We start from the raw sequence: 27,121 nt of genomic DNA, 5'->3' as shown, positions 1-27,121 counted from the left end.
CAAGTCTTGTTTGAAGATTCAACAATAACCTACTTTTCTTTCAAATTACGCAAAATAAAAAAAGTGTATTTTCTGCTTTCTTCATTATAACTTCATTATTTTCGGCTTTCAGGTTTTATTAATAAGTGGGCCAACACTGAATCTTATTAAACAGTATAAATAAGCATAATTCCTATTTTTTCTTAAAGCTGTTAAAATGAATTTCTGTATTGTAGGCCTATGATACAGACAAGCATCAAGGTAAGTATAACGGCGAAAAGAAAAAGAAATCTGAGCCCTGGAATTAGGTTTCAGATCATCATCACTGGAAAAAAAAAGAGCTTTCTACATTGGAGGAGTGGATTCTGTACTGAAAGGAAACTGGAAACTACAAATGAAAAAAAAGGGTTTAACCTAACCTCACACCAAAAAGTGATAAAATAAACTCCCTTTCAGCTTAAGATCACAAAACGTCTCTAGCGAAAGGTCATCTGAGGTGCCATCAGTTTAACTACCTACACGGCTTTCCTTTACCACAAGAAGGGATGTACCTGAAAGCAAAACAAGGCAAGAGCACTAAAGGTGCTTACTCTGTTTTTAAGTTAATCTTGCCGTGGATGAAGAGACGACAGGGCTATCAGATAATGCAGGCTGGAGCAGAATGCTCAGTTTTTCAGCATTGTGTTTTCAGTCGCGTTTTGGCAGACGGGAATTCGCAAGAGATGTAAACTGATGAAGTTGCAGGCTCTGCTCAATGGAAGGCGTCCTGAACTATAACAAAAACCTCATTTAGCCAGCGATGACAGATTTGCTCTTTAAAGTGTAAGTAATATTACGGGTAAAGGTAAACAGAGCTGGGAAAAGGAATAGCTCATCCATGAAGAACAAGAATGGAGAAATCTCCTTCAGACAATTTTCGCTTCCCCAATCCTTTAGTTGTAAGTGTTATCAGATCAGAAAGAATCTAAATAAACAGTCCATTTGAAGGGTATAAAAACCATGTGCGTGTTGGGACCTTGTATAGAATGGCACTCAATGTTCTGTGGTCTAAAGTCTCATCAATACCAGAGAAAGTCACTGACCATCACCGAGATCAATTTTAAAAAAGGTTTGAATTGAGGTATTTCTGACATTAGATTTTTTAAAACAACAAAGGTAATACTTAAGATAATTGTTTCTTAGAGTAAATTCTGCAACATAAAAGATGTGAATGCATTACGTCACATTTATTTCACATTTCTATACACTTCAGTATAAGTACTGCTTTGTTTTTAATTTTCCTCAATTGGGCCATAAAAAGACTTGGCTGGCACTGACAATTTTGAACATTATCTAAATGTTGCTACCTCTGTTAGCAGTTTAAACATATAGCAATGCTTAAATTCTGTTAATTCCTTTTTTAGTTATTGAAAATTTTGCACAAGCAACTCTTCAGTACCGTTACTACAGCTAACAGCAGCAAACAGAGGACAGTCTGTATTTCATAAACTATGTAATTCTGAGTACATTATAATACGCAGCCACAAATCCACATGTGGATGATTTACAAAGAATTTAAATTCAAATTTATGGATTAGGTATTTCCACGGCCTAAACTGCAAGTAATCTACTTCTAAAGTCGCCAGATATGTTTGAAAGTTTATGCTTTCACCTTTACTGGAAAGACAAACTTGGTCTAACCTGGTCCCATCGAGATTGCTGCTGGATGACACATGGAAAAGAAATATAACCCTTTAATCTCCATCCTGGCAGCAAAAGGGAATTAGGCCTACAGCGTGTTCGCAAAGACGAGCAGCTCAAGTGCAGTTGGTAGGCAGCCAAGGTGACACTTATTTTGGCTGCCGTGTGTTCTACTCACTGGAAGTTGGCCACTCGGATGGCTACAGGCACATGAGAGAGCTGGGCCGCCCATTTCAGAGTCACATCCTGATACACCAGCAGCATGTTGTTGTGGTTACCAACCAGGCTGTTTGTCGTTCCTTCGGAGACTGGAGCACAAAAACAAACAGGCTTAACACGCGTTAATTCTGCTAACTCTGACATTTATATTTACAGGAGGTGCATTATCAGCTTTGTTCTCAATATATGGAATTAATATGTCTGAGAAAAACACGTGCAGCTCAAGATAATAATTTTTTTTGTCTTTTTTAGTTACAAAAGAGTTCCTTCATGATGCTGCCCAACTTGGTAATTTTATTTGTACATTCAATTCTGCTATGACAAGTTAGATGTGTTCCTGAAGAGCTCTGCGTTATGAAAACTCTCGGTATAATAACCACTGATTCAGTAGGGAATTAAGGGGGTTAGGAGAAAGAAGTCTGCAAAACAATATCATGATTTAAATATTTGTACACAATTTTGTCTATTACTGTTAATCCATGCTCGTTAATTAGTCTAAACTGTTTCATTGTGATATCATTAATTTAATACAACCATGAAAAAAACACTGAAGTAAAATGCATGAGATAGGTACAGTACATGTCAGCCTTCACTGTTAAATGATGGGAAATCAGACACTACACTCCCCTCCTTCTTGCAAGCAGTTAAAAACCCACAAATAGGTTTAAAAAAATAAAAAGACAGCATGTATAAAGCCTTAAAAAGACGAAATAATGAAATGCCCTTGGTTATCTGCTATCCACTGGTAGTGTGCGTGATGCACACATTTACAAACCTATACATCACGCCAATAAACCCTTCCCAGTCTAGTACTGTTGATTAATGCAGATTCTAGTAAGGCTTGACACACTGGAACACGAACGAACTACATTTTCACAATCCGTCATAATGAAGACCATGAACCTGATACCGAATGTACTGTTATCAAAGCCTGCAATTGTGGTTAGATCTAAAGGCCTGGTGTGCAAGCTCACACTGACGTGACTTTAAATGACAGGTGGTAGCCGCTGTTCATACCACTTAAAAGAACAGCGTACTTTTTAAAGTCGCCTAAAATGGAATTACAGAGCCACCATCTTTTGTTTGATTCTACTTCTGTGGTCAAACGGTAATAATATCTATCTGACATATGGTATAGGTTTGACAATTCCACTGCACCTTAAGAAGATCTTGCCAGAAACATGCCTGATTATAAAGCGCGGATAAACTTAGTCATTATCACTCACTGTAAAGAACTAAGACAGACATGCAAGCGACATTCTTTTGGGATTGTAGGAACCTGCTAAATATTATGAATGCCGCAGAATGACTAGTAAAAATACACTTGCACTTAGCAAACATGAGCGGCTCAAAAACGCTTAAAGCAACCTCCAGATTGTGGTTATGGGAAGGGGATTTCTCATTTCAATTTCTAAATATGCTTTCAATGACCAAAGTCTATAACTAAAATAATTACTTTTTTTGCTCCAAATATTTGCACGTAATGTTTTCTGTTATGAATGGGGAAGGACGGCTAAGAAGAAGCAATCCATCACACTGCCTGTATTCACACATGTTACAAATCACTTTAAAACCATTAAAATACTCTGTGATTAAAACCTAAACTTTATGGTTTTCACAGTTTTGTTATTCTATAGCTGGATTCTATAGGGTTCACTTTAATTTTGCTAAAAAGGACAGCTGTCTGAATCAATTTGTTTATCATTATTTTTAAAAAAGGAGTATATCTGAAAACAAAACTTTAAAAATCACATATTGGTTCTGTAATCTCAGCAACCAAAGACTGTCCTTCAAGAACAGGTGTGAATAATAATGGTTGTTGTGTGAGAGTATACTGTATATGGGGAGCATCAGATACACTTTGCACATATAACTACATAAGAAGCACAGGTATCAGGATATCAGAAAAAGGACTGTCTTGTTTGTAGCAAGAATACTGACATTGTATCGAGCAGGCATCACATAGGTAAATTTATTATGCTGATAAACATTTGTCATCAACAGGTGTCTGCTGTGTAAGTCACAAGTTAATACCGTGTGACCACCACTGGAGGCAATACAAAAATGCTGTCTTGTGAAATTCTGGCCCACTCCTCTCACAGAAACCAGATGAGCAAGTCCTGTTCCCCGGTCTCTGAATACTCAAATGCCATATGTTGTCCCAGTTCATCTTGCAAAAGTTCAAAGGTGCTCAAGTCTGGCGAGAGGTTGGCTGTAGCATAACTATCACATTCTTATCTCAGAAGAAAGCCATTGTGACAAATGCAGCGTGAGCACGTGTTGCCCTGCTAAACCTTTGTCAGGTCACGATAAGCCTACAGGAAGGATAGCTAGGGATGTCCCAGAAAGCACTCAATATCCTGTAGCACCATGCAGTCAGGTTGCCATCAACTAACCACAAGCAGTGCAGAAACCAGACTCCTGCCTCAATCTCAACTGGGACATTCTGCAGTACAGGCAGCATGGTGGCATAATGGTGAGCATTATTGTGGCTCTGGGGCTAAAGATCCACCTGGATTAACTGGCTTCTGAGAAAATTAGGCCTACTGTGAGTGTGCGCGTGTTTGTGCTTATGTGCGCCCTGCGATGGTCTGGCATCCCAATCCAGGGTGTATCCTGCCTTGCTCCTAATGCTTGCCAGGGCTCCTCCATAACCCTGGTTAGACGTAGCCGCTAGAAAATGGACAGATGGATGTTCACAACAACTAGCATACAGGCCTGAAACCTAAACATCGCCGAAGGGGACTTGATTAAACTAAGAGTTGCCCACACCACCTCATTCTGATGCAGCAATGAACATTGGAGAACACTATGCCTCAGCCTGACCTACCGACAATGACAGTTCAGCTGCCTCCTCGCAGTCAAACTGCTCATGAGCAAGTTGTTCTGGCCCTTTTGAACGCAGTGTGAAAATCATGAAAATGAAGCATAATTATATGCAGAACTTAGCAAAGTGTAATGGCTCATGGTCTCCCAGATTGTGGCCTCTCATGGACAGATGGCATTTGGCTGTAAATATCTTGCGCAGTTAGAAATTGCTGGCTGTTAACAATGCAGACAGTGAGCACCGGCACAATGAATCAGTCTTGCCTCCAACATACCGATGACACAAAAGTATTATCCCAATAAGCAGGGCATAATGGTTATATTTCTGCCTTTTTTTCTCGATTTTTAACAGACTTGACATTCAGCAAGTTAAAAAAAAAATCTCACCACCTACAGTACGCTCAATCAAATCTGTCACTAATGAAGTGATTCAGTGTTCGTGCAAAATCAGTTATCAATCAGCTTATCATAGCCAGTCATGAATGATCAAACTTGCTTGATGAATGTAATCTTGCTAAAAAAGGTACATGCATAGAGTGCTCAACTTCTTTTTTGATGCCCAGTATATAAAAAATGTAAGATGTGTCTTTGGCATCTTACAATATAGAGAACATATAGATGATATTTAATAAATTAAATATTACAATTTTGTAGAGAGCCCTAGATTAGGGCTAAAATGGTATTTTAAACTGAACTCTGGACCTTATTAGGCTTAAAATGGAAAACTGTGAGCTGAAAATCATACAGCAATTCAAGTCAATAACAGGGGATCTTCAAATTTATGTTAATTATTGACGGTTACCGCACAGTGCCTGACTTAATTAGAAGAGTAATAAATAGTTCTCATTTCTGTTATCTCTTTGCTTTAATGTGTTTACCATCAATGATATGCTTAAATATGAATCCGAACACTCCAAACTGAGAAAAGAAAATCTGGAACAAAAATGTAAAATAAATAGGAGCCACAGCACAATGAATAAACAACTCAATGAGGTTAAAAACAACAGTGAAAAGTTCAAAACCTACATTTTCATAAATAAACACTCTTTGGGTTTATTTATATCACCTGAAAAGGATGATATAAACAGTTTTTTTTTTCACTTGCACCTGAAAATACATGCAGTGTTACACACCTGACGCATATGGAAGGAAGCAACTTGGATTGTACTCCAGTTTCTTCATGAAGAGGATCTGACCATTGTCCTTCAAACAGTATAAGTTCCTCTCTCCCAAGACAAATATTGTGGAAGCTGAGTGATTAAAGGAAGGAATGCATATATCCAGAGCCTGTTCTCCAATCATTAGAGTCCAGTCTGCCTATTGAAAAACAAAAGGGGTTCAATAAAAATAGCATTTAACTACATATATGTCATATATGGCAATATCTATATTGCCCAACCAAAATACCACAAGAGGGTGAGATCCAGAAGAGATTCCAGAAGACTGTATTTAAACAGGCGCCTTCTGGCTGTCCTGTACTACAGGAAAGAAGACTGATAAATGTGGCCGCACAAGAGGCCTATTATACTTGCAAGCAGGCAGCGCGTATGAAAACCATAGGGTCCGAAGGACCTAGCCCAATTCTTTAGCCGTCTTGTAATTCCTGTCAGAGGAGGATTTATATAACACTAACTGTGGGGATGTAGTTAAATGTGATATTTGCATTCTAAGTGAATTTCAATTATAACACACATAACTTCACTGTGTTCCATAAAGATTACAGGATGACATTTTTGTTTTTTTTCTTCAGAACAATATCCAATCATTTCTTTCTCGGGTGTTTTTCTGATGTTTATTCTTTTTTCACGGGCGGAAATGACTACATCTGGAAATCTGGTAGACACTGTACGCGATATACATTTTTCAAGAATTCCATCTTTGATTTGGAGGACAAATGCTGAGGGAGTACCTTACATAAAGAACCAAAGCTACACATACCTGCATATTTCTAAATGAGTGCAAAAATCCATGGAGACAAGCTGATAATGTTGCATTAAAAGTGCCCATAAGGAGTTATTATTTTAATCATTAATAAAATCATCTTAAATATTATAGTACAATTCCTATTTGTGCATCAGACACGTTCTGGAGAACATTGATAAAAGGTTTCCGTGCCAAAAGCTTTGCTGTCCTGCCCGAGTGTCTGATCAGATTTATAAGCCACACTTACCACCAGTCTTTTCCCTGAGCCAACTTTTTGCTGTTCCGATTCTTTCCTGGTATCAGCATCTGTGGCAACAGCAAGTGTTTGGTACCTGTGCCGAACAAAAATGTGTTTCTAAATACCAAAACTCTTAAAATGCGTTTCCTCCATAACAATTACATTTCAAAACAATTGTGACTTTATAATAAACGGTGGGAGTAGGCTAATATAAAACAGGCTGATGGTAAGGGCTTAAATTCTGTTTTATAATCCTAGAATTCTGTATTTAGGAAACAGCTAGACGAGGTCATAGGATTAATAAGCTACTAAATACCAAATGGCTGAAATGGGCCATTTGGCTTCTTCTTGTTTTTAACCTCGTTTCTTATGAGCCCAGGACACAAGAGCTGTTAGACAGCAGCACAACTATCATGCCACCTTGCCCACGCTACACCGCACATACTGTGCAAACTGGATTCTTAAAATATTCGACACAGGATAGATTTTCAAACGTCAGGCATAGAATGATTACCGAAATTGCAATTTAATTTCATTTCAACAATCATAATCAGGAAGTAATTTAACTGGATGGGTGCCATGGCGGATGGTATGAATAGGAATGGAGTATCACTCAACACTGTTAATACTTCCTGCTAGAAGAAACAGAAGAACCCTATTTGTATGGAAGGTATATAAATGAAACAGTGCATTCATACATTACAACTCCATATTACCTCACATTAAAGAGATTACATTCAAAATGTTCAGCAGAAAAAAATGTTGTTAATCGTAAGAAATACAGTATGTGTACATATCCTTATTAGAATATGGCTTATTTTAAATAATTGTTACCCGTTGTTACATAAATAACAAGACTTTCCACATTTCTTTTGACGTGAGACAATTTTACACACTGTACATTTATTGAAATATGTACCTTGAAGAACGCACTCATCAAAACAGCTCCAGATTTAAAAAATAAAATAAATGGAGGTGGAATGAAAACCAGAATATCCTCATGCTCCAAGGACTGGACTTCCCCTTGCTTGCACTATATCCATTTCAAGATGTAGCCGTGCAGATCCACCAAGAATTTAAATGATCAGCCAATCTATGGCTAAAACAAGTCAGAGTTCCTATATAAGCAATCTTATGGTGCTTATTTAAATTGCAGCCTAAGGATTTGCTGCCTCATATTGATCTGGGTAGACAGATCTTGATATCCCACGTGTTTTAAATAAAACGCTACCTTTATTATTGTTAAAACAATGATTTACAACTCCGAAAATAAACAATTTGAGAACACAAGCATCAGAGTGGAATTTTAATTAGAAAGTGAAAACTTTCCCCTTATCATGTCTCTAATGAAGCTCAGCTGTAGAAATATCCAAGGATATGATAACAGTGAGTTTGCATTATGCAGTATGCAATATCGCTATTTTTACCCGTCTTAGCTTCTTGCTTTCTGTTTAATCTTAAATATTGCGGATGTGGTTCTTGGCTAAAAAATGAAAATGGCAAACCATTTTCTTCACCACATAAGTATTTAAAGACATGATCTTAAGAAACTGATCCTACTACAGTAAGTAGCAAGGAAATAACACTGGACATAATAACCTCTTTGCTCTCTCTCTAAGTCCCGCTATATTAAATGATATAATATATAGTCTTCGGACCAGTTTCCCACACAGTACAAAAAAAGAACTATTGATGGTAAAGTACTGAAAGGCAACTTGTCAGAGTCCCACAGACGAAAGGAAACCCCAACCAACATACCTCAAACATGATGTAAGGATTAACTGACAAATGCTCTCTGATATTTTTAAATCATGTTTATTTTTCTCTTAATACCTATTGAATATACGTACTTGTAGCTCTCAACTTGTCTTGTGGAGGAAACCGTGATGAAGGTGTCAGTGCGAGCACAGTAGCTCAGCGGACCTGGCAGAAGGAAACCGGGCAAGAGCCTGCCAAACACATAGCTTTCCTGCTCGAAGAACATCAGCATCCCATCCATGGACTGTATGCAAATAAAGTGGTGACCTCAAGAAAAAAAAACACATTTATTTGACTTATTATACTGATTTGTGATTTCTTAGATGCCTAGCTGCCCAATCGTTTCCAAATGAGCTCCCAATGACTAAATTGAACAAAGAATGTTTCAGTGGGCCTTTGAAACTGCTTTCTTGTCTTACAGTATTGCACAGGAGAAAAAGTTACATTATGCCATGCCCTCTGAAACATGACAGGCAAATTAGTGTTGATCAATTTATGCTTTTACTTCCTCAAAAAAGGCAAAGCTCGTCCTAGAATAATTGATATTTCTGGTATCCCAACAGGTAAAAATCAAACACACTTTTAGCGGGATTGAGATCAAGTGACATGGGAGTCTGTAAATGTCCCCTGCCATGAATATCAGGGAGCCAGTCAGAAATATTTCTAGTCACAGATATCATGCACGAAATGCCGAAAGCATCATGAATATCAAACTCCATTAAAAAGTGTTTTTGCAGAGTTGTAAAAGAATTTCCACTCTAATAACATTTTCAAAGCAAGCACATTTTAATCACACTATTTGCTGCTGTCCTGAGTTATACTTTCTGTATTTTTGCATGCAAAAATATAAAACATATATATTTTCTTATTCCGTTTCTAGATCTAAATGCTACTGAAGTAGAGTGGCCTGATGAATAAAAATAATGTACAAAAATCAATAGTGCACATAAATACATTCTAGACGGTTCAATAACAGATGGATTCTATTGCTTAATGAGCATGTTAATGTTATTTAAGGAAAAGTTCTTGGTTTTAAGTGTTAACACAGATATGTGGTTCTGAATAAGGAAACTGAACATCAACAAAGCTAAAGCAAATAAGCTTACATGTTTCACAAAACTTCCTTCCTCAGCTATGTAGGTGACTGCCAACTATTTGACTGTAAGAACAGCTCCCATTCATGTGCTGTGCTAATTGCACAAAAAAAATAGAATTAAAAAAGGTATATGCCCCTTTAAAAACCAACATACATGTATGTTAAGCAGTATTTTAATCCACATGTACTAAAGTATCCCAGAAGAAAAACGGCAAAGTACAAGTCAGTTAGCCACACAGTCCAGAATGAAACAATTTTCTAAAAGCCTATCCTTAAATACAGGTTATTTATTGGTGGTCTTGCAAGTTTGTTTTGGTAGTTTATTTGTCTACAGGACGGGCCTAAAAGATGTCTGCATCCACTTCTTTTATCAGTGCCACCTATGGTCAGATATTTTGTTCAAAATCAAACAGATCTGTGGTTCCTTAGATACCTCTCCCTGGGATCAGCCGTTCCTAGCTTCTGATTATGGTGTAACGCCCTATTCTATAACATTGAATGTAATATTACACCAGACAGATTTCATTCAATGTGTGTCGTGGCATTCCACCAGCAACCCCTCTAAAACAAAGAACACTGCTATATCAGGACTTGGACTGGGCCACCCTGTAGCTAAGCAAGCCCTTATGAACTATCATTTCACGTGAAACTTAAACCTAACTAAGTTTCCTCACCTCACACAAAAGCACAGGAAAGTTAAAAGCTACTAATAATTAGTATACACTGTATTAATAATCGATGTGGCAGTAAAACAGCCAAATACCAAAATGAGACAAACTGAACAAAGTAAAGATAACATTTCTTATTTTCATACCAATTGTGAATATTAAACCAATATTTTCAAAAAAGCAATACTTTCAAACCAACGAGTATCTAAAGTGCTTAAAATGAAGTAGTTCCTCACATGCACTTTTCCATATGAATTCATTTCTTTCCTGCTTTATGCTATTCTACAGTGCTTTAACAAATGAAAAAATTGGTCTGTATAATACTGTTAATTTTCTAATTTCTGAGCTGTTCTTACTTAACCTTAGAAGGTCTTTTTTTGGCTTTTTCGTTTTTAACAATTTAATAATGATACGCAGGGTTAATAACGTACTTTACAATATAACACATACTTTGCAATTGCAGAGTAACTGCATTACTTCTGAAAGATCACCAGCTGAGGTAGTATGGCTCAGGAGACCTTCACACAAGCTCCAATCCAACTAGTGTTACACTACGCAGAAGTCCAGGTGGTTACCGGGCAATAATGAAGAGTTTTCCAGATTCAAGATGCTGCCAATGAAGGAACACAAACCCTGGCCCTGCTGAACTCTAGTTAAACTTGTGACTGCCCTCTTTATAACAGTCAGGACAGCTCAGCTGTTATTCCACAATAAGACTGCAGCCCCAAATCACAAAACAATAACAAAGGCTTCAAAGACGGTAGTTACCTTAACCTCCACAAGTCTTACTACGCCTTACTAATTGTCTCCTCTTATACATAATGCTTACAACTGCAACACCCTGGTCTACTGACCACCTCTTACACATCCTACGAAGTGCTAATCTCCCCTATGTGACATCCTTAAAAACACAACAGTGATAATTCAAACATTATAATCAATTAAATGTGACTACACACTAAATGATAATTACAAGAATTATACATGTTTTTGTGTAGTATAAGAATACGTCCTTGCTGTCTTCACATACAGCATATACAGTACTGTATTTTAAAAGTAACCAAAAGCATTTTGCAAGAGAAATTCCTACACACAGCAGTGCTCACACTGCCACCTTGTGGTTCTTTGTGTTTACATTGGATACTTTAGGTACAATGTACAGTACATTTAATTACTGTACGTTTAAACACAGTACAATTCATGTCAGTTTTCAATCATTTTAATGATGCTATTTTTAAGATGAGATGTGTTGAACCTCAATTGTATATGCAAATAACAAATGGATGTGTATTCTGTATAACATTAAACACGCTTTAGAATTTATGATTAAATATAATGGACAACAATTTTAACTTTCATTCTGACATAATATTTTTTTTATATTTAATAAAAGCAGGATTATACTGTCAACGCAAAAGCTACCAAAATAACAGGCTGTTTAGAAATGGGTAATTTATGTTAGGTAGTTCCATAGTCAAATTCCATGTATATTAGATTTTGTAAAAAATATCATCTGAAAGACAATTTAAAAGTTCATGTAAAGAAAATCTACTGAGATTAAAATGCTCAAGAACACTTTAGTAAATTGCAGTAAAGATTATTTCTGCGTTCCAACTTTTCTAAGCGTCTCAATACATTTTAAACAAACTGTGTGTGTGGGCTAAGTAAGAGATAATATTTTCCTTCATATTTATAGCTTGTACTTATTTTAGAACAAGCTGGCCATGGAACAGTATAATAACCTGTTTCTAATTTCAAGCCCTGCGATTTCTGGAATTAATTTCGCTTTAGTTTTACTATCTACCACTTTTCTGTGATCATTTAGCAGGATAAAATTGTCATGAGTGGTAACTGGAATCCAAGAAAAGCAATGACTTTAGTCCTAAAATCCTTTCTAATAAAAAAGTAATATCAAAACTAAGATCAGCCTATTTAAAGAAAATCTGTTTGACACTCAAATGGCACAGGACATAAAATAAAGGCTTTATTGTTGAAATATTCAACTTACAGGCAGAAAACCATGTTCCCGTCATGCCTGACAGAAAAATACAAACCTTCCACAAAAAACCCTCATTCTCATGTAAAAGAAGTGAAATTATAAATACGCAAACCGGCATGTCTCTGGGTTACTGGAAATGAGCAGTTGACTATAAAAATTGCAATGTTTTCTTTCTTCGGGTTGGAATATTTCCCCTTGCTTGCCTCACATTCATGTATCAGCATATGGTGCACAAAAAGCCAGAAACTGAGCACAAAAGTTGGTACACTGAAGGTACACTGAAAATCATGCAATTGAGTGGTATCTTTAGACCTAATAGCTCCATTTAATATCAAGGTCTTGAGTGTTAACATTTAACTAATTGAACTATATACCAATACAGACAAAAATGTTTTATTACATGTATGTATTTGCATTACCTTTAGGTGTTAAACGTGTCTTCAGCTTGAGTCAAAAATAGTTTATGTTGTGTTTCTCTCTTCCCAGGACCTCACTGGGAGATGCATGACCCCTTTTCAAAACACTGGCGTCTGAGAAGTCTTAGCTCACTGTTCTATTGCTTGAAATTATGAGCCAGCAGCCATATCACCCTGCAACTCACAACTGGCAGCCTACTGGAGCTCAGCAGGTGTGAGCCTGGACAGTACCTGGATGGGAGACCTCCTGGGAAAAACTGAGGTTGCTGCTGGAAGAGGTGTTAGTGGGGCCAGCAGGGGGCGCTCACCCTGCGGTCCATGTGGGTCCTAATGCCCCAGTATAGTGACGGGGACACTATACTGTAAACAGGCGCCGTCCTTCGGATGAGACGTAAAACCGAGGTCCTGACTCTCTGTGGTCATTAAAAATCCCAGGGCGTTTCTCGAAAAGAGTAGGGGTGTAACCCCGGCGTCCTGGCCAAATTTCCAATTGGCCCTTACTAATCATGGCCTCCTAATAATCCCCATCTATGAATTGGCTTCATTGCTCTCCTCCCCACTGAGAGCTGATGTGTGGTGAGCATTCTGGCGCACTATGGCTGCCGTTGCATCATCCAGGTGGGGCTGCACATTGGTGGTGGTGGAGGGGATCCCCATTACCTGTAAAGCCCTTTGAGTGGAGTGTCCAGAAAAGCGCTATATAAGTGTAAGCAATTATTAATTATTAATGAACATACCTGTAACTCCACCAAAGGGACCATATGTCATGTTGCAGGCAATTCTCTGAAGATTGTGTTCATACACAAGTCTTAACTGGTACTGGATTCCATGTTCTACATTGCCCGCAGTTGCTACAATTGCATATTGAAAAGAAAAAAATGAAACAGTTTAAAAAGGATAAATATCAATTCATATTTTTAAAAATGAGGTACAGTATATAATTTATATTCTATATAAATAAGCTGACATTTAAAAAACTGTGTATCAAATTAAAGTTTTTGAAAAATTGTCAGAAATGTCTGTCAACTGGTTCCAAAATCTGCTCACAATGACATACGTATTGATTTTTTTATACAGACATGCCTGAAATAGTGAATTTGAATCAGAATGCATGTAAAACAAATGTGATTCTTCAAGGAACACATTTTTATTAAGAATGAGCTATATGGCTCTTACCTGCAATAGCACAGACTGACAATTTTCTAGGGTGTAACACAGCCAGATGAAGCAGGTCTGAACATCTGGGGAGAATAAAGCACATTTAAGTCCAGGTCACTACACCAGAATCAAGAGAGTTCCTTCACATTACTGATATTCACACCCTATAATTCAATACAACAAATCAAGTCATTGTTATAAAACGCCAGTTTACACATATGCTTTAAAATAATCATTCAGTGTAAAGATTTAAATTGCAATTACTACACTTTTTATACTATTGATTTTTATTTTATATTCATTTTCTACATACAATTTCAAAGTGTAGGTGCAGACGGTACACATCCTTTTGAATTCCATCTTATGGTATAATACGGAAAAAATCATTTTTCAACAAAATATTTTTTAATGATACAATAAAATAATATGTGCATCAGTTGCATTTTTTCATTTTCCATTTCTATTTTTATGCAATTCATGTTTTTGTCTGAAGTGCACAGCAGTGGTAAAGTCTACCCCATATCCTTGATAGCACAATTAGAAAGGATGGATTCTTTGTGAAAAGATCTATTACCTTTCTTTTATTTATTTTTATTTTGCATAGAAATCTAAAAACATTTAATTGCAAAGCAGTCCCAAACAAACAGAAATCCAAGAGATATTTGGCAATCCACAACAATCCAAAAATGCATTGAAAAAAAAAACATTCACTGTCAAAATGCCTAAAGACCTTAAGTCTTAACTGTCATTATTTTAGAATGAGAGCACTAGGTTATAGTATATATATTAAATCTCTGTAAAACAGCCAGATGCACGTGGACTTCAATAGCATCCATGTTAACAGAAAGATTTGTCTTAAAAGGCTATTTAAACATTCTTATTACGCAGAAAAGTAAAGACAGAGGAAATTCAAGACAATCTGTAACCTACAGTATACCATCAGGAACATCCCTGCCTCCAGCCCCAATTATCGTTAGAATGATTACAATTATAATTGAGTGCTCACCTAGGCTGGTCAAAAGACCCAACAAATGAATTTAGCAGTTCTACAAAATGGGTAGCATCGTTTTTCATCAAAATATTTACAGTAGGTACATATCTTCAAATAAAATAATTCACTTTTTAGGTGCAAATCTTTCAAAGGTCCTCACCTTTAAAATACAATACTTCTTTCTTCATATATTAAAACTTCATATAGGGAATAACTTTAGTACTGTACTAATGATATATTCAATGTTTATCATGAAAGCAACATTCTGTACCTGCTCTACTGCCCCTTACTTCAGGGGAACCTCTGTAGCAGTGACAGAGAAACAGCACCATCCTGCAGGATCATTCAATTAAAAAACATTCCACATGGTATAGTACATACTGCAAAGGAACAAGTAATAGGTTTATTCCATGCTGAAAAAAAAAGAAGAAAGAACACAACGTTTCGGCCGTGGAGCCTTCTTCAGGTGTGTGAACCCACCTGAACTACATAGTACATCCTGTACAAGTTCCAAAACGAAAATATCGTTAGTAGTACGAATTCCTATTTTCCTGTTTTCTTAAATATCGCTTATGCTAATGGCTCTGGAATTTCCCTGGCTTACTAAAGCTTGCCTTTCGCTAACACGTCTTGCAATGTCTTTTCCAGCCTGCTGTCCTAGGTGACAAAGCCCTTGTCAAAGTGGGCCCTTTCAAAGTTCTGAAACGGAAAAGCCAGAAAGCACTTTGGCAGATGCATGATATCCGCTGTTTCCACATAGGTTTGGCACTTTTAAAATGAAGGTTTCTTGCCACACGTCTATCACTTTGAAGGCATTCTAGTCTTTGGTTACAAGGAAATTTAAACCGGCTCAGAAAATGTCGGACCTGGGTTTGAAAATGTACAATACAGCACCTTGTTTTAAAAAGTTTAGGAAATCCTTATTGAAAGATGTCTGCTTCTTTGAAGAAATGCTACCTCCATTTCCATGCAATTCATGCGTTAAACTAAGACTGCAATCAAAAACATTTAACAGACAGACAAAAAAGAAAATACAAAACAATACAAAAACTGCTTTAAAAAAGGTACTCTCTGCTGGCTCTAGGAAGACCACCCCACAAAAGGGAGCAGATGGCTACAATGGCCGTGAAGGAGCATCATAAAAGCATAATTTTCATATGAAAAGACACAGGCATCCATAGTGATGGATCAGGAACTGGTTAACAGAAAACAACACTTCATCTTAAATGGCGTGAACTCTCAAGAGGTGCTAAGAGGTAAGAGGTGGTGTACCATGGAGTGAGGTCTGTTGCTGTTCCCGCTGCTATAACAATAATTAAGATTATGACAGTAAAAAAGTTAAGTTGCATGTGATAGAAAAACAAACCCAAAGAGTAGTAAGGGAATTACTGAAAGACAATCAAGCAGTAAGAAGGTGGGCAAATGAAATTTTCTGTCGATAAGTTTGAAGTGATCCGCACACAGAAGAACATTAGCCTCAAATACCAGAGGAAGTTATAGTGTACTCAAGGTTTACAAAGCACTAGTAACACTCCTTTTAGAACGATCTGTTCAGGTTATTCTGTGTTCACACACCTGAAGGAGGCTCTATGGCCAAAACGTTGCGTTTTCTCTCTTCTCTTTTCAGCATGGAATAAACCTATTACTTGTTCCTTTGCAGACTACGCATGCTGACACAGCTCCCCACCTACTTCAAATTATTATACATGTGTTCAGGATAACATACACATAGCAGTTCAAAAAAGAACAACGGGAATATACAGACAGGTTAAAGAAGCTGGACAAACCTCTTCAGTCCAGGAGGAAGGAGACTGAAGGAACATCTGACCTCAGTACATACAATCCTAAAGGGTTTAGATAGGGTGAACACAGAGGACTACTGAAACAAGTGAAACAAAGGAAGGGGTCCTCTACTGAAAACTAAAAAGGGATTTAATCAAGGATGCAGACTAGGACAAGCTTCTTTATATAAAATTAATGATTCTCAACCCAGTTTAGGCTCAATTAACAAACATCTAGATGAAATTTCACAACATTTGAAGTGTTATGATGTCTTCACCTATTTTTTATACTGCAGCTATGCAATCACAGAACTCTTACAAATACCTGTTCACCAGAAAACACTGGGCTGAACACTATGACAGACTACTTCCAAAGAAAAGAAACAGAATTAGCTATGAGGCTTTAGATCTTACAATGGATTGTGATCTTTGGATTAGGTTAAAAATTGCATTCATTTCCATAATTGTAATACATGACTGAAACTAGTCTTTAATTTATCAGGGTGATTTACTGTATGCCTTTCTCTATATATCTCTTATTGTGCTTATCTTAAATCAATGTAAGATTTATTTTTTTTAATAAAGCTCAGTAATTACAGGCCATTAACGTGAAGGGAAACATGTTCAGTATATCAGTTATACAGTAGATGTAATTGGTTATTTATCATATAAATTACTTTTAAATACAACCGGTACCTCAAGAGTAATTATTTTCTATTTATGGAAGCTGTAGCATTATTCTCAGAGATGGAAAAAGGTCAAATGAATAGAAGATGCCCAAACTAGGGCAAAAGCTTTAGGGCAAAACCTAAGCCTTCCTTAAGAAGTAAATATTACAGATTAGTACAGTGAAAAAGAATTGCACTGTTTGATATTGTGAATTTGTCATCATTGTGTGTACGTGTGAGTGTTTAACACATATACAGATAGGACTGTCATTTAGAGCACATGCTCTTTTCAGTCAGGTAAGGTTTCTTACAAGATTGAGGTTAACGTTTGCTTTTAATTAGCCACAGAAAGGTGTAAAAAAGAAAAAGGTTTCGTCTAATGCTTTATTTTTGCATTGTGATGTCTCAGTTCCCACAAATTAATAGTAAGGAAACCCAAGGACATCTAAAGACAGGCTCCTCACTTTAACAAGGGAAACCGAAGACAAAAAACATACAAATACAGAATTACTAATAATCCATTCACACATTCTCTAACTGCTTCAGCGGCACAATTACTAAACATTCTTTTAAAATCTTCAAAAAGACATTTTAAGAGGGTCTCTATCTGAGGTAAAAGGTAAAATGCCAGTAATTTAGGGTAAGCCATTCCTGGAACCACAGTAAACGTCGAAACTAGGAAATCATCAGATAAGAGGACTGGAAAAACGGTCTGTGGTGGTAATTTACAGCAGGAGATGGAGGAACAAAATGGAAGATTACATTTTAAATTGAACTGAATTCATCTTTACTGCCCCTAGGGGAATTTGCCTTGCACATCAAGAACTCATAATCATTTTACATATATGACAATAATTCAACAACATTACAATACCATAATACAAAACAACACTCAACGACTCAATCAGAACCTTTCCAGCACCATGAGATTATCTGTTTTTAATTAGCTTGTAAAAAAGTCTAAAAACAGTAAGACATTTTTTTCAGTTTTCAACAATTTAATGCTTGTATGTATAAACAAGTAAATGCTCTCTTTGTCTCTATACGAGGTGTCTGGTACCTCCTTCCAGGGGATAGAAGAGTATATTCTAAAAAGAGTGAATGAGAGGGGTCGTCTAGGATTTTATGTGCAAGATTAATAATATGTCACTCCATTACACGTTATTAACTCCAAGAATGCGCCAGTCCTGATCATTTTGTTCAACTTATTTTTGTTGTGCAAGGACAAGGCTCTGAATACAAAACGTGAGAAAGCTATGAATAAAACTCTTAGAAAAAAAAGCATCAACAGTATGCTTTATACATTAACAATCCTTAGTAAATACAACCTTTGTTGCATCCTCAGGTTCTCTGCTTCCTTATTGGCAGTCCAAGTCAATAATAGCGCCAAAGTATTTATATTCATTGACTGTTTCAATATCAGTTCCATTAACAGATACAGGGGTAACAGGAATAAAACATGCTTTCTGAAGCCAATCATAATTTGCTTTCTGTTTGCATCTACATGAGAAAAAGGTCAAATCATTATTTCACAATTGCTAAGCATCACAAATATTAAACATTGTGCTAAGGTTTGGAACCATTTAGAGGACAAACAAAGAGATAAGGGCGTCCTTGTTGAAGGGGTGAGCTGTTGCCGAATTAAAAATTAAAGTATTCCCCTATAACGAGTACATACAGTACAAGTAGTCTTACATGGGCCAGAAACTGTGAATCAAAAATATGTTGTACTGTACGTAAACTGTTGAGAACATAATACTGTCAAGCACAGTCAACTACGAATGCAAAGCAGGCAATGCATGGCTTTTAAACTCTCATAAAGAAACAAAGAAAATATTATAAATACTCATCTAAAATAATTTCCTGACTATATCTGATCTGTAATGCTATATGTTTCCCAGGGGAAAAAATGATCATACCCATGTATCTGCTCATTTATTTGTGAAATGAGCCTGCAAAGCCTTTAATCGCATCTGGTTGTATGGGCACAACAAAACACTACTTTAGGCCTGTGCTGCTACTGTGTCCTGAAAAACTACAGTGCTTGCAACTGGCTCACTTCCTTGGCCAGAAGAAATAACAACAAAAGCAGCACAACTCTATCACCATCTTGAGGATGATTTGGTGGAAACAGGAAATAACTTTTAGCAGTAAAAGCCATTTTGATTCTAACGTGACAACCAGACACAGTCAATGAAAGGACATGATCTGGGAACCGAGTCATGATACCACATAAAGGTCAATATCTCATGCTTGATTTTCATGAATGCTTTTGTGCTGCCAGTTTATACTGCCCCTACACATACTACCCATATAACAACAGCCTTCTTGCGAGGGGAGAATGTGACAGTTATGCCCTATTTATCCAAGCTGAACCTTTATGCCACAGTGTTGGATGACGTGCTCTGTCTAGGCCAGGCGCATGTTTGCCCAGTCCCAGTAAGAGGAATGGAACAGAATCCTGCCACCTGACAGTTCCGCCTATCCCAGAGGATTGCTTCCCAATAATGCCTCTGCTGCGAACAATCACAGACATGCTCAGAGGTGGGAATACTATTTCCAAAGTTCAGACTCGTCTGACCTTGTTAAGGCTAGAGAGGTTTAAGGTTACTGTTGAATTTGAAATGTGAATGAAACAAATTAGCTAAATGGGTAACATCAGAACATTCTGGATTACTGAAGAATAAAACAATAAAATATATCCATGTAATTTTGTTTTGGGGGGGTTCCGTATCTTTACTATGGAATATTTAGTGCACATGTAATCGGTAGTAGTGAGCATTCAATATTCAGTGACCTAGCATGATCCAAATAGAGAATAATCTGCTTGCTTGCGCGACTGTCAGCTGTTCTACAATCAGATTGCACAGCATTACACACAGGATTTATAAAGAGTATTTTGTGACAGTCATAACACTGAAACAGGCCATATGCACAGCCTCAATTTCTCTCTCATCCCAGTTTAAAAGTCGTTTTCCTCAAAAACAGCTGGAAGGTAACCACGACAAATCTGTCACCTACGCTCTGCTGCCCCACATATTTTCAGACATTGTATTTAAAATAAATCAGATTTTAAAAGCAGACGCATATTAAAATGAGCAGCATTTACGGAACATACTCTTTCAATGAAAGCTGCTGCACGCTATGTGCCTGCAGTTCTCTCTTCTTTGCAAAGGGAGCAGTATAACACTTACGAAACGAATTTGCCCACTTCCACCTGTATCACAGGATCTCTGAGCTGCACCTCCAGAAGCTGCTCTTCGGGCTCCAGGGTTCCTCCAGGCTTGGACGGGCGAGGGGAGAAAACGCGCAGCAGTCCCATGTAGCTCCCCACCACAATCTTATCTGTGCAGAAAACAGCAGCAGGTCCGCTGAGCAACCCGTACGGACGAATCCAACTACCACCAAAATGTGAGAATTCATTTCAAGTGAACTGCCTTCCAAGTAACATAAGAAGTGACACTGATCACTGCCCCCAAAGACAGCGTGCTATGGCAATTTGTGGTTGTTTTGAGCTCATTTTCAAAGTAATTATGTACTAAAATAAAATAATTACAAACACGTAATATCAATTGTAGTGTAATGCATTAACTGAAATACCTGCTGTAACACATCAATAAGCGCAGCACTGCAATAGATTTGTGACAGTGTCAAGGTTTACAGTAGCAGGTGATGGAGTTCCCCTACTACACTGCCCCAGTCTGTGTGTTGTCAGCAACAGTAATGAGACAATATTCCCCATAACGCTCTCTTCTTTTAAAATAATATGTATGTGCATGCACTTTATTAGTTGAAATTATTACTATTTACTTGTGGAAATGTCCCATGTCATTTCCACAAAAGACAACGGGCACCTCTACAAAAATAGGAAAATAAATCAACATCAACAATTTATAAAGGTGTAATAAAGAGAAAACATTCAAACAGAAAATCAACAACTTGCTCTTGCACAAAAATAAAATTCAGGCAATATGATTCCATTTAAAGTTCCTGTACTTGAAATTCATGTCATTAAATCTATTTGTGCAGTGAAGAAGCCAATTAAACAGAAGTTTTTCAGCAAATTTGACTGTAATTAAGAGGCTTAAAATACTAAAAAGCAATGCCAGTATAAATACTATGCTTGCATTGTGCCTTGATCATATATCCCGTATGTTGTCATATAAACAAGCTCCAGTTGAGTTATTAGTGTGTAAAACAAAGGCAGCTTCAAAGCAGTAGAAAGAAATACTCCAGAGACAGAGTCTGGAGTTTCCATAGTAAAAGTCCTCCAGGAGAATAAGGCACCCAAAGCAGTGCCAGATCAGTGTTTACAATTCCCCTCATAATAAGTGCTGATACTTGGATAATTATTCTCTGCAATCTCAGAGGAAAATATTTGTACCTCAATAAAAGTGCTCTTACAGTCTTTAACAGTAGAAAGTAGAAAGAATGCAAAACATCCTTGACGATAGCTGGACTGCATTTTAACAAAACCTTCCGTTTCAGAATATTTTTTTAAAACTCACTGTGTTACTCACATAGAACAAGTGATTTCGTTTAACTAGGTAAAAGAAGGCTTCCAAATACCATAGCAGACCCTTTTTGTTTTCACCTACCGCTAGTCAGGATGAGGAGATTTCCCATTAAAATGGTCTTTACTATGCACCACTCTAGCAAAACTCAATTTTAGGTAAAAACCAAAAAGATGCCATGCATCGTTTTTGCTCCAATTTAACTAAAAATTCGGTTATGGGTGAGAAAACGAGTTTCAGAGACACGGGAACTTCAGAACTTACCTTGTCCACTGCCACTATTGTCAACGTCTCCGACACACAAACATCCCTGGTCAAACTCGTCCCCATCGCCCAGCGTAGCGGACCACCACTCCCGAGCTTTAAACAGGGACATGCTTCTCTGTTTAAAGGCAAAACAGGGTTCATTCAGCGAAGCAGCACTACTAGTGATGCTCCCATCGCAGGGCAACAATATTCAGCCAGGGGGCACAGTAAGGAACTGGAAACCTGCGAGGAGAAAACAACAGAAGAAAACCTTCCCGCAGGGCAGTGAGTGAACCTCGCTAGCGATCACCTATGAAGAGAATGCCACCTTACACACAATCACTTCACTACAAGACTAGGAAGAGGATAAAACACCATCATGCACACCTCATCCTGCTGGAACCTGCTATCTTTACATACTGTAAAAGCGCAGGACCAAGCACTAAGTGCCTGTGCTGTGGAGGAACCACCTGTGGGATTGGGACTGCAGATTTCTACATCAGAGTCCCGGGTAAAACGCATCCCAGGGGCTTCAACAGGTTGCCTACAGTTTTGCTCAATGCCTGCCCTGGGAGAATGCACACAGAAAGGCAGTCGATGATCTCTCCATGCCCGGAGCCCTATGGTTTTAGTGCAAGACTCTGCCCATTAACCAAAAAATCTATATACAACTGCTTTTCCGCGAAAGGAAGAACCTACGATTGTGTTCTTTTTGTGCAAGTGTTCGGAAACGCTTTTGGGTGGTGTGGTGGTTGTTCATCACGCTGAGCGAAACCCCGAATTAAGAAAGCAATCATGATAGAAATAGAATGATTCAGATACATTTTCAGACAAACACGTGTGCTAAGCATGCCAATGAAATCGGCCGATGGAGAGGGTCGAATCTGGATATCAACAGTCTGAGCACACGATTTACTCGGCGAAACCAATGCCTTTTTTTTTAAAGCGGGCGCTGCCTTATACCAGCAGAACTTTCTGAGCAGCAGATCGCTATGGGCTGTGCCCGTATCTTGAATAATCTCCGCAGTGATTAGACGTATCATGTGACTGGGGATTGTGTTCTGTTTCAGAACATCCTCTGTCTTAATACCTCCTGCTGCGAGTGCAGAATAGACAGCTAATCCCCTGTACAAAAAGAAACCTGGCTTCCCTAAACTCTCGGTGTGCTAAGTCCCTTTGGTTTCAGTGGTTACATTTCGAATAGGTGCAAATGTAACCGCATTCATCGTCCAACTATACAGGTGATGAAACAAGCCAGACTGGCCTGCGAGCAATATCCCATCTTCCAAATGGTCAATTTAATCACCCCTGGGGCTCTCAAGATAATCTTACTCGACAGTCTGTCTAGACTCGCTCAGATCAGCTCCATGCCCGTGACAAGCCCGCACAAACGACATAAATGTTCATTAATACACAGGAACTTTTCATGCAGACTGCTGTACGGAGCTGCACGATCAACTGTACTGTATTGAGAGTTTCTGTATGGGGAAAAAACGAGCGATCAAACTTGATTTAACGCGTTTCCCCTCAGACGAGCAATTGATGATTCGTTTTGGACGCTCAAATAAAGGAAGAGCCCGATCTGACACGCTTGCGATGTTACATAACAGGAATATGATTAAACTGCACCCCGGAGTGAGCTACATTAACTGACATCTTTACAACAGCATCTGCCGCCGGAAACGTATCCTTGTTATACCGCGAGTAATTAAAATGATCTGAGACACTGAGTTCAGTTTCCAAACTGCCGGTGAGCCCGATCACCTCCGAGATCTGCATTAGTCCGAGCCAATCGACGAAACGTGTACCTCTCAGCTCAACATACCTGCCCGGCGAAAACCCCAGCTCTCCCGCGGGCAGGATCGTCTCTCCGCCAGGCTCAGCACCAGTGCCCAGCTGGGAAGTGCCAACAGGCATCAAAATGAGACCAAAACGAAACTCTCAAGCCAGCTGCGATCGAGCCGGACGGTGCAAGCCCACAAAAAACACTGGGAAAGAAAAAATGCTGGGGGTCGGATCTTCGCCTTATTGTGTTTTTTTTTTTTATTCAGAAGCACCAGAACTCCGGCGTTTAAAAGTCTCCTTCTTTATTTTTTTTTTGTTTGCTCTCGCTCGGGTGTCTTTCGGCCGTAAATGAACGTGTTTTGCAGCACCCAGGACAAGGCGGCGGCAGTGAATGGCAGCGGGCAGGGACTGTCTACCTGCTAGCAGGGCACCTGGACGAGGCCAGGAATCAATGAGGACCCGACTTCCAACAGCACCACAGGCTCTCGCCCGTCCTTCCTCTCCTCTTGCCCTCGGCAAAAGCAAACGCTACACGCGGCGTGCACGCAAGATCTCCCAAACCAAACTGCGTATCCGGGTAGGTACAGTATAAAAGCACAGTGCATGCAGCTCCGGTTTCACGAACGCCGTTCACGAAAATTCACATTTCGCTCCGGACGCGAGACCATCTTGCTGTTGTCATGGCACTGCCACCAACGAACTGGGCGCTGTCAACGCGCAGGTCCGGATGTTGCCGCCTGGCGCCGCTGGGGTTCCTGGGAGATGGAGTTCAGAGTTGGGATGAGGGTTTGCGCCGCACTGTGAATGTCTTCTGCGTCTCCGGGAGGCCTAATGGTACTCTTCCTATGCTACGAGCCGCTAGAATGATTGAGAGTTTTCGCCTTCGCCTGTGATTTCGTGTGGTTTTGACTTTTGTAGCGTCCAGTGCAACGTTTCCCAGCAAAACTACGGCGTATTTTTTAAGCGGTTCCCTGAAACAGTGACAAACGCTGATGAGTGAAAAATGTGTGAACTATAATGGAGCTCCAAACAGAGAGAATTTTACATTTCAAACTAAAAATGTATGCAATCAAGTACAGATTATGTTGTGAATGTCGTACTGTAGCATGAAACAGAACTCGCCACTAGATGGTAGCATTTGTTAAGGGGAAACCCAATTTATTACAAATTACATACATATAAATACAAGATGTTTCCAATAATAAAATATCTATGAAACATTTAACACTAACCTTTTAAAAATTAATAAAAATATCTGTATGTTCCAAGAATTTCATTTTAAGTCAGTTCGTTTTAAAACGCAATTTAGTGTCAGAACACAACAATATTGCTGTGGTTTATGTGACACAACCGCATTGCGGCTGTTCAAGGCTGAGTAATCAACAGCCGAGGGCGCGATTAGTAAATGGTACCGATAATTAATAATGATTTTGATATTCAAGGACCGACATTTATTTTTTAATTTCATATCTGCAGAATGTAGCCTCTTGTTCAAAATATGTGTTGTCTATTATTTCAGTTTAAATTTACATTTCAACTTGTGCTTTTTATTTCTTTTTGTTTGGAGATTTTAAAATCTCCAGAATTTGAATGATTATTTTACATTACAATTCACTCTGTAGTGTTGCTCGTCCGCTCACTGCTTCACAAGGCTGAATCTAAGTGCAATATTTTGACTTCTGCCTGCTGGAATGATGAATATGTTTATATAGTGGTGCACGAAGATTTCGGGATACACACATTGATCAGGTACGCATTACTCTGAACAAGAAACAGAAACAGCAGTGGTCTGCAAGTGGATTTCCTTGTAGGGCGTTTCAGGTTCCAAAGAGGCACCCAAGTGGTTCATTCATTTTGCCAGCAGCCTTATCACCCTGCAACTCACAACTGGGAACCCACTGAAGCTCAGCAGGTGTGAGCCTGGTCAGTACCTGGATGGGAGACCTCCTGGGAAAAACTAAGGTTGCTGCTGGAAGAGGTGTTAGTGGGGCCAGCAGGGGGCGCTCACCCTGTGGTCCATGTGGGTCCTAATGCCCCAGTATAGTGATGGGGACACTATACTGTAAATAGGCACCGTCCTTCGGATGAGACGTAAAACCGAGGTCCTGACTCTCTGTGGTCATTAAAAATCCCAGGTTGGCTCTCGAAAAGAGTAGAAGTACTATGTATGAAATACACTATACTGGGGTGTGAGGACCCACGTGGACCACAAGGTGAGCGCCCCCTGCTGGCCCCACTAACACCTCTTCCAGCAGCAACCTTAGTTTTTCCCAGGAGGTCTCCCATCCAGGGACTGACCAGGCTCACGCCTGCTGAGCTCCAGTGGGCTGCCACTTGTGAGTTGCAGGGTGTCAATATCTAGCGTTTCGCCCAGTCGTTTCCCATTCAACTATTTCGAAGACGTCTGCCATCTCACAGGCCGTTAAACGGCTTGAACCGGAGTAAACTGCACCTCCTGGAGACGGTGCGATGTCTTCCGGCGCCGCCTTCGCCGTCTTCCAGATCGTCCTCTGCGGCTGACGTGCTTTTTCACAACGCGTCCCCTTCCAAAGGCAAAGACCCGGGAGCAATGTCCCCTCCAAACGCACAGCGGGTTATGAAGTCGGCGCACATAGGCAATTGAACTGCGCACCCCCCAAAAAAAAATTCCAAAAAAAGTATTATAATAATAAAACAAACACGATCGTCAATGGGAAAATGCTCAATTGACCGCAAGAGACCGGCTGCGAGAGGCCCGGCTTGGCCGTGTGCATCATTACTGCTGCTCGGTCATCGGTATCTCTGCTCTCGCAGTCTCGTACCTCACGGCTCAGGCTCGCCCGGCACTCGGTCTCTATGACTGGGCTCGCCGCTGCATCGCTGTCCCGGTCTTTTGGATCTCTCTGCTTCTAGGAGAATGACTATATTAACAAAAAATAATTCCCGGTTTTACAAAATCCACATACACTCGATGTAGGGCGCACAAGTGTTTGTCACTGGGGTGGGGGACAAAAATGGCACAACTTGAAATGTTTGCGCACACGAGACGGGAAGCGTTAGAGGGAACACTGCCCGGGACTGGTCCGGTCCGGTCCGGTCCGGTCCACGCTGCAGGACCATGAAGAAGGACAGCAGCACCGGCGGCCCTACAGAGCGTCTTGAATGTGGCTGTGTCGCATAAACCACAACAGAGTCAC

At 39.1% G+C, this 27,121-nt stretch overlaps 1 protein-coding gene across 4 annotated transcripts in view; it reads right to left on the bottom strand.

Annotated features, from left to right (window-relative positions):
- Positions 1 to 25,015, bottom strand: part of bbs9 (Bardet-Biedl syndrome 9) — a 150,298-nt gene extending 125,283 nt beyond the window's left edge. Inside the window, exons 1-10 of one of the 4 annotated variants that reach the window (XM_088602053.1) lie at positions 24,362 to 25,014; positions 23,986 to 24,148; positions 22,179 to 22,296; positions 20,595 to 20,745; positions 13,979 to 14,043; positions 13,540 to 13,653; positions 8,716 to 8,890; positions 6,875 to 6,959; positions 5,838 to 6,021; positions 1,838 to 1,967 (exon numbers count right to left, since the gene is read on the bottom strand). In XM_088602053.1, coding sequence (XP_088458179.1) covers positions 1,838 to 1,967; positions 5,838 to 6,021; positions 6,875 to 6,959; positions 8,716 to 8,890; positions 13,540 to 13,653; positions 13,979 to 14,043; positions 20,595 to 20,745; positions 22,179 to 22,290 — 1,016 coding nt within the window. In that variant the 5' untranslated portion in view covers positions 22,291 to 22,296; positions 23,986 to 24,148; positions 24,362 to 25,014. Of the gene's footprint in view, positions 1 to 1,837; positions 1,968 to 5,837; positions 6,022 to 6,874; positions 6,960 to 8,715; positions 8,891 to 13,539; positions 13,654 to 13,978; positions 14,044 to 20,594; positions 20,746 to 22,178; positions 22,297 to 23,985 lie in introns of all 4 variants that reach the window. The other 3 variants (XM_088602054.1, XM_088602052.1, XM_088602055.1) reach the window with 3 other exon arrangements.
- Positions 25,016 to 27,121: the final 2,106 nt, after the last annotated feature.

Source organism: Lepisosteus platostomus, chromosome 12, assembly GCF_059453375.1.
Source record: "Lepisosteus platostomus isolate fLepPlt1 chromosome 12, fLepPlt1.hap1, whole genome shotgun sequence".
Taxonomy (NCBI): Eukaryota; Metazoa; Chordata; class Actinopteri; order Semionotiformes; family Lepisosteidae; genus Lepisosteus; species Lepisosteus platostomus.
This window is presented reverse-complemented; position numbering and strand designations above follow the sequence as displayed.